General features: G+C 55.0%; 1 protein-coding gene across 1 annotated transcript in view; it reads left to right on the plus strand.

The window, feature by feature from the left end:
- The first annotated feature begins 4,823 nt into the window (after positions 1–4,823).
- Positions 4,824–7,440, plus strand: part of KCTD1 (potassium channel tetramerization domain containing 1) — a 52,646-nt gene continuing 50,029 nt past the window's right edge. The window contains exon 1 of the mRNA XM_054180140.1: positions 4,824–6,717. Within this exon, the coding sequence (XP_054036115.1) occupies positions 4,831–6,717 (1,887 nt within the window). The 5' untranslated portion in view covers positions 4,824–4,830. The remainder of the gene's footprint in view (positions 6,718–7,440) is intronic.

Below are 7,440 nucleotides of genomic sequence, written 5' to 3' on the forward strand. Positions count from 1 at the left end.
CAATACTCCAGATGTAGTCTCACCAGGGCAGAGTAGAGAGGGAGGAGAACCTCCCTTGACCTGCTGGACCTGGTATCAAGCAGTAATGAAACAATGAGAAATTTCATGTACACAACTTGCAGGAGTGAAATAAAATGAACTCAGCATTTTGAAGTGCCAGTTCTGAACTGCTAAGAAAGCTTATCTCAAAACTGCATGAATCTGGGTGGGAGAAGGATTTCTAGGACATGCTTGTTCCCTAAATGAATTTTCCAAGAGTCTCCAGCATTATTTGCCTTCTAGTTCTGTGGTGTCAATACAGATTTCTCATACTGGTTGTGCCTCTACAGGGAAAATATCACAGGATCACGGAATGGTTGTGGGTGGAAAAGACCTCCAAGATCACCCAGTCCAACCATCAACCCAACACCATCACGGCCATCAAACCATGTCCTAAAGTGCCATGTCCACAGGTTTCTTGAGCACCTCCAGGGATGGGGACTCCACCACCTCCCTGGGCAGCACATTCCAATCCCTGACCACTCCTGCAGCAAAGAAATTTTTCCTCATGTCCAACCTAACCCTCCCCTGGCACAATTTCAGGACATTTCCTCGCCTTCCATCACCTGACACAACCTCACCTCACTCCAACCTCTTTTCAGGTGGTGTTCAGAGAACACATTAACACATTTTAAGAACATGTTTGTTGGGTTTACTCTCACTACCAGTAAGAGTATAAATAGAGACAAAGCTCAAGCTGCACCAGGGGAGGTTTAGGCTGGATGTTAGGAAGAAGTTCTTCATAGAAAGAGAGATTGGCCATTAGGATGTGTGCCCAGGGAGGTGGTGGAGTCACCATCACTGGAGGTGCTTAGGAGGAGACTTGATGGGGTGCTTGGTGCCATGGTTTAGTTGATTAGATGGTGTTGGGTGATAGGTTGGACTTGATGATCTCAAAGGTCTTTTCCAACCTGGTTAATTCTATTCTATTCTATTCTATTCTATTCTATTCCATGCCATTCCATGCCATTCCATGCCATTCCATGCCATTCCATTCTATTCTATTCTCTGAAGAAGATTCCATGGTGTCAGCCTGAGGCTTAACCAACAAGGTTGGTTTAAGCACTGTGCTTTCAAAAGCTTTTCTAGATGCTCAGGCTGGATCCTGGGCAGGAGGTGAATCTGATGGATTTTTCTTTGCTTCTTGGCTTTTGGGGGTTTAGTTCCTAGTGGTGCTTCATGATGAAACACCTGCCAAGGAAACACCAAAGCAGGAAGGCTTGGGAGGCTGTAACTGAAATAACCACTTACGGGTGCAATAGGAGAAGTAGCCTGTGTTAGTCTGAAGGAGAAAAAGGCTGTGGAGAGCTTTAGCACAATAGTTGATTTGTCAAAGAGCATGGCTCTACTTGCCAGGAGCAAGACCAGGGGCCAGGGGGGAGAAAGAGCAGCTTAATAAAAGAAGTGAGGAAAGGCTTGAAACTATTTGGCAGCGTGGTTACAAGCATAAAGCACCTGGCTGGGGCGTGGAGAAGGTTCTTTGGTTTTGCTTTTTAGCCTGGCATGCTAATTCTGTGGCATAGGAACTGATCTCCAGGTGTAGAAAAGGAAAGAAAATCCAGGCTAGGGTTGCAGCTTCAGTGGGGCAGGTGTCTCATTGGTGTCCTGTGGGTATGGCATCTTCTTCACTGAACTGACAGCTGTAATAAACCCCGCAGTGTCCAAGCACAGACAGGACCAGCCTCAAACCCTGGGTCCTAGGGCAGAATGTTGTCTCTGCCTGCATGGAGCTCTTGGCAGGGCAGAACTCTGATTAGTGGCATGCAGGGTGGGGTGGCTGCAGGTTTAGTGTAATTGTGCCAACTTGCATTAGAAAACCTTGTGCAACTCTGGCAGTTTCGGAATGCAGTTGGATTACCACGCTCTGGCTTGAGAGTTTGAACAGTAGGGTTTGAACTTCTGGAATAGAACTGGCAAGGCTAAAATCTTATCTTCAGGAATTGTAGACAGATGGTGATACAGATAGCCTGTGGATGTACACACAGACACACATCTAGGCTAGGCAGGGATACACCTCTTGTGTGGGTGTCTTTCACCAATTGTGGGTGTCTGCAGCACTCTGAGCACCTCACTTGCTGCTCTCTGAATTCCCCCTGGCTGCTGAGGTGCTTCCAATTGATGTGTGTAATATGGACGCTCCATAGACGGTTTTTTTCCCCCCCTCCAACCTGACTGCAAGTCCTTTTATGTCCTTTAGACTTACTATTAGTCTACAGGGGCTCCATATTCATCTCCCAGACTGTCAACACAGTTCACCTCCTGCAATCAGGAAATGGTGATTAAATGAACATCCAAGTACAGAAGCTGTCAACCTGGTGTTCATCTGGGGTGTTTTTAAGTTAAAAAAAAAAACAAAACAAAACACCCAAACCCCAAACAACCAAACTCAAATGTTCAATTACCTTTTGCACTCGTGGTTCTGAAAAGCTCTTCTTGGAAAAGGGAAAAAAAAAAACAGAAAGAGGCTTCATCTCTTCTACAATCTCAAGGCAGAATCAAATTGAAAGGTCAACGCTAGTCACAGCATTTTTAGCATTTACAGGAACAATAAAGGAAAACCCCCAAAGATCCCTGCAGAGAAGGTGCATGCTGCAAGCCCTGCAGTTGTCTGTTCTCTAGGGTGGGATGTTCCAGCTCCTAAAAGGAGCTTGTCTAGGGGTATTTTGAGTTTAACCACAAGGGCTTGCTGCTTTTAGCTGTTTCGCTGTCTGGTCCATCTCATTGTAAATGCTTCTGAGACTTTATTTCAGGACTGGGTTGCAGTTAGCATATGACAAGGAGGGGTGGGGGGAGGAATAAATAAAAGAAAAGCTATTTATATCTTTTTTTATGTGCATAGGAAAACAATCCTCTCAAATATATATATATATATGTCATTGCCTTAAGAGGGAACAAAACCTGCTCTCAAACTACCAAGTGAGAACAACTTCTGTGCATGCAACAACTCTCTGACCTCTGTGTAATTACTCCAGGCTTACATCAATATAGCAGTGCTGGGTTTCTTTTCAATTATTTTCTGGGAGTGGCAGGCTCTCCTCCTGGAATGCTTTATTTGTTTCCAATTGGCCTAATTTGCTCACCTATTTGAGCATTCCTTCTTTGGGATCCTGTGTTTGCCTGGACGGGGAGGGCTGGGGCTGCCCTGGATGGCAGCCTGGGGGGATGGATAAAGGGGCTCGGTGCTACCCAGCACCGGCATTGCCCTCCCTCCCCCTCCCCCTCCCCCTCCAAGGCATCCACCAGGGCTGGAGCTTGGCCCTGAGCGGTTGCCTGTGGATGAGTGAGCAGCAAATGTGGTGGCTGAGGCCAGCAGCTCCGCAATTAGGGCTCTGATTTCAGGTGTAGCCAGCAGCAGTTATGAATATTTATTTCAACCTGCCAAATAAAAGAAATCGCCCGGCTGAGCGGCACGGGGAGGTTCGGGGGGCAGTTGGCTTTGGGTAGCTCAGGTGTTAGCGAAAGAGAGGCAGTGAGGGGCCACCCTCTCCCCTCCCGTCCCGTCTTGTGCCCCCTGGTCGAGCCCAGCCCGGCAAAGGTCCCTTCAAGGGGGTGGAAGTGTGAGGAGTGTTGCAGCGGGGCTGCTGCCAGCCTCGGATCCTTCCCCGGAGGCACACGGCTGAGGGGGGCGAGGAGCCGAGGCTCCGCACCCGCCGTCCGGCGGCTCCCCTCCGCGAAACCTTCCCTGGGTCCGGCTCTGTCCCCGCCGTGTTCTCTGCCGTGGGCTGCGGGAGTCCCCGCGGGCTTTGTCCCGTCGATGGAGGGGGCAGCTGAGGAAAAAGCCATGCAGGAGCGGCACGGGTGGCCAAAGACTCCCCCCCGGCAGCCCTCAAATCTGCCCTCCCAGCGAGCCTAGAGAGCGGCCCGGCTCGCCCATCACCCCCCGAGTCCTTCTTCCTTCCTCCCCGCAACCAACCAACCTCGCCGGGGCTCCCGCAAGCCAGGCGAGCACCGCTGCTTCCAACCGGCTTTTCCCGGGCGGATTCCGAGCCTCACGGATACAAAATCCCAGAGAACATCCATCTCCTCCCGAACCCCTTCACCGAAAAGCGCCCGGCTAAAGGTGCGATGCCGCTGTGGTCCCTTATCCCCAGCATCATCCATCCCATCGAGGGCAGAGCCGGGCGAGCACGACCCGAGTTGATTTTTATTTGTGTGTGTTGGGTGGTTTTGCTTTTTCCTTTTTTTTCTTCTTCTCCCTTTTCTCTCTCTCTCTCTTTTTTTTTTTTTTCTTTTTTTTTTCCCTCTTCATTTTGGGGTTTTTTTGGGGTTTGTTTGTGTTGTGGTTGGTTCCTTTTTTTTGTTTTCTTTTCTTTTTCATATGTTTTTAAGTTGCTGAGAAATGAGAATGTGAGAGGGTTGAGAAAGTGCGAGGCTTGCTTCGGTCCGAATGGTTTTTTTTCGAGGATGGGGATGGGGAGGCGGGACAGGCTCTGAGGGCTGAGGGGGAAACCTTCTGGCCGGGGGGTCCGGCCCGGCCCCACGGTTCCCCACCACCACCTTCAGCTCCCATTCCCGTTGCTCGACGGGACGGACCCGACGTGAGCATCAGGCGCTGTAAGTACCTCTCCATTCCCCACCTAACCCCTTTTTAGCGCAGCCCAGCCTCCTCCCCATCCCCTCCCAACCCCTCCTGTTTCTTTCCCCATCCCTTCCGCTGGGTGCGCGGTTCCTTTAAGAGCCCGGGCTTTGCCTCCCGGTAGCTGAAGGTCATTAAAACACAAAAGCTCTCCAGCTTCTGCGGTCCAATATAGCGCATGCGCCCAGCCCCAGGACTGGCAGGGAGACGGCAATATGGCGAGAATGCCTGGCAGCGGCGGCGGAGGAGAGTGGAGCAGCGGCGGAGGGGGAGGCGGAGGAAGCGGCGGCGGTGGCAACGGCAGCGGCAACAGCAAGACCGGGGACCGACCGCCCGGTCGTTGCGTTGCCCCCCGCCCGCCTCGTTATTGCAGCGCTGGAGAGGAGGAGGAGGGCGAGGAGGAGGATGAGATTCAGGAGGTGCAGATAACGGGGGACGAGGAGGAGGAGGAGGAGGAGGACGGAGCCGATGGGGGGCTGCTGCTGGACGAGGAGGAGGAGGAGGAGGAGGAGGAGGAAGAGGAGATGGGTCTGGAGTGGGACGGCGAGGAGGAGACCCAAGCGCTGCCGCCAGCCCCGGGCCGTACACCGGGCGGTAGCGGTAGCGGCGTCGGGGCGGCCCCGGGGGGAACCGCGGTGGTTGCCCCGGGGGGAGGTGGAGGAGGTGGCCCCGGGGGGGCGGCGGAGGACGCGGAGCTGGAAGCGGCCCTGCTGCTGCAGCGGCCGGAGCGGGCGCGGCTGAGCGAGAACACGCGGCTGGCCACCCGCTACGCCGTGCGCATCTTCCGCGAGTACCTGAGCGAGAAGGCGCAGAGCCCCGACTTCGAGACCATGGACAAGGGAGCGCTCTGCCGCGTCCTGCGCTCCTTCTACGCCGAGGCGCGCTCCAAGAGCGGGCAGCTCTACTCCAAGTCCTCCCTCATCAGCATCCGCAGCTCCCTCAACCGCTACCTCAACGAGCCGCCCTACTGCCGCACCCTCGACCTCACCAAGGACCCCGAGCTCCGCGCCGCCAACCTCACCTTGGCGGCCGTGATCCGCAAGCTGGAGGAGCAGGGCGCGGGGCCGGTGGTGCAGAAGCAGGCCATCACCCGCGCCGACCTCCGCAAGCTCTACACCTGCAGCGTCTTCAGCACCCAGAGCCCCTTTGGGCTCCTCAACAAGGTCTGGTTCGAGACCTGCATGTACTTCTGCACCCGGGGCCGGGAGAACCAGCGGGAGCTGGAGGAGGACTCCTTTGGGCTGGCCGTGGACGAGGACGGGCGCAAGTTCGTCTACTTCAAGGCGCTGGGGCCCTACCACAAGTCGCGCTCGTCCTCCTGGAGCAAGAAGCGGGCGGAGAGCAGCGACGAGGAGAACCTGCCCCGCATGTACGAGACGGGCACCGAGTTCTGCCCCTATGCCAGCTTTGTCAAGTACCTGTCCAAGCGCAACCCCCTCTGCAAGGCCTTCTTCCAGCGCCCACGGGACCACTGCAGCGAGGGTGACATCACCTGGTACGAGAACAAGGCCATTGGCAAGAACCTCTTGGGCACCCGCATGCAGATGCTCTCCAAGGCGGCCAAGCTCTCCAAGACCTACACCAACCACTGCATTGGCGCCGTCTCTATCGCCACCCTCAACAGCATCGCCGGCATCGGCACCAAGCTTGGGGGGCCGCAGCCGCCACACCACCACCCCTCTCCCCACCACCACCACCACCACCTCCTCCACCACCCCGCTGGCGGGGGCTGCTACACCCCTGCCGCCCTCAATGGCGGCCCACGGCCGCGGCTGCCTGCCGCCAACCCCTACGTGCTGCCCAAGGACGGTGATGCCGTGCCGGTGAAGGCAGAAGCGGCCGCGGTGGCCCCGGCCAAGCGGGCCCTCTACGAGGCGGTGTTCCCAGCAGGGGCTGCGGCCGGCGGGGACGCCTGTGGGCCCTCTGCCTCCCCCAAAAGACTCTGCCGCCGCCCCGCCGAGCCCCTGGACACTGCTGTGCCCGCCGTGGTGGTGGTCTCAGTGAAACACGACCCCCTGCCTCACCTCCTCCCCGAAGCCAATGGGCACAGAAGCACCACCTCACCCACAGTAGTTTCACCTGCTATTGTTTCCCCCACACAGGTAACCAAAAAAAAAAGAGAAAAAGAAAAAATAAGAAACAAAAGACAGGGGGCAGCTCCACACCCTGTCCCACATGGCCCCCGCTGCACTCCTTCTTTCTTCCCCATCTCTCCCGGCGCTGGGCACCAACGCACACTGCCAGCCCCCAGGGTGGCTCCTGGGGTGACTCTCACTGTTCAGGCACCCAAGGAGTCCCAGCTTCCTTGCCTCCCAGTCTCCTCAGTCCCCACCACCAGGTCTGGTGGCTGCTCACTGTGGGTCGGACTGGAGAGGTGCCTGGATGCTGTCACGCTCCTCCTTGGTAGCAGCACCAGCAGCTCAAGCCCCGCGGGCTCCCTCTTTTCCCCTCCTTTTTTGTTGCCCCCTTTCTTTCCCCCCTTTTTCCCCCTTTCTTTCTTTCCCCCCTTTTTCCCCCTTTCTTTCTTTCCCCCCTTTTTTCCCCTTTCTTCCCCCCCTTTTTTCCCCTTTCTTTCTTTCCCCCCCTTTTTTCTCTCTTTCCTGGGAGATGTGAGTTAAGGAGAGCTGGGCCAAAAGAGCAGATAAGAGCATCAGGTATCATTAGTGTGTGTGGTGTTCTTGATGTGCTAATGAACTATTTGAATAACCTCAAATGCAGGAAACAGCCGGGAGAATCCTCAATTACACACTAGTAATGAGGGTGTAATTTTCAACTTCAGAAGTTAACAAGAGGGTTAATACGGCAATTGCATTCATCTTGTATTT

The sequence above is a fragment of the Dryobates pubescens genome, chromosome 3, assembly GCF_014839835.1.
Source record: "Dryobates pubescens isolate bDryPub1 chromosome 3, bDryPub1.pri, whole genome shotgun sequence".
In the NCBI taxonomy this organism is placed as follows: domain Eukaryota; kingdom Metazoa; phylum Chordata; class Aves; order Piciformes; family Picidae; genus Dryobates; species Dryobates pubescens.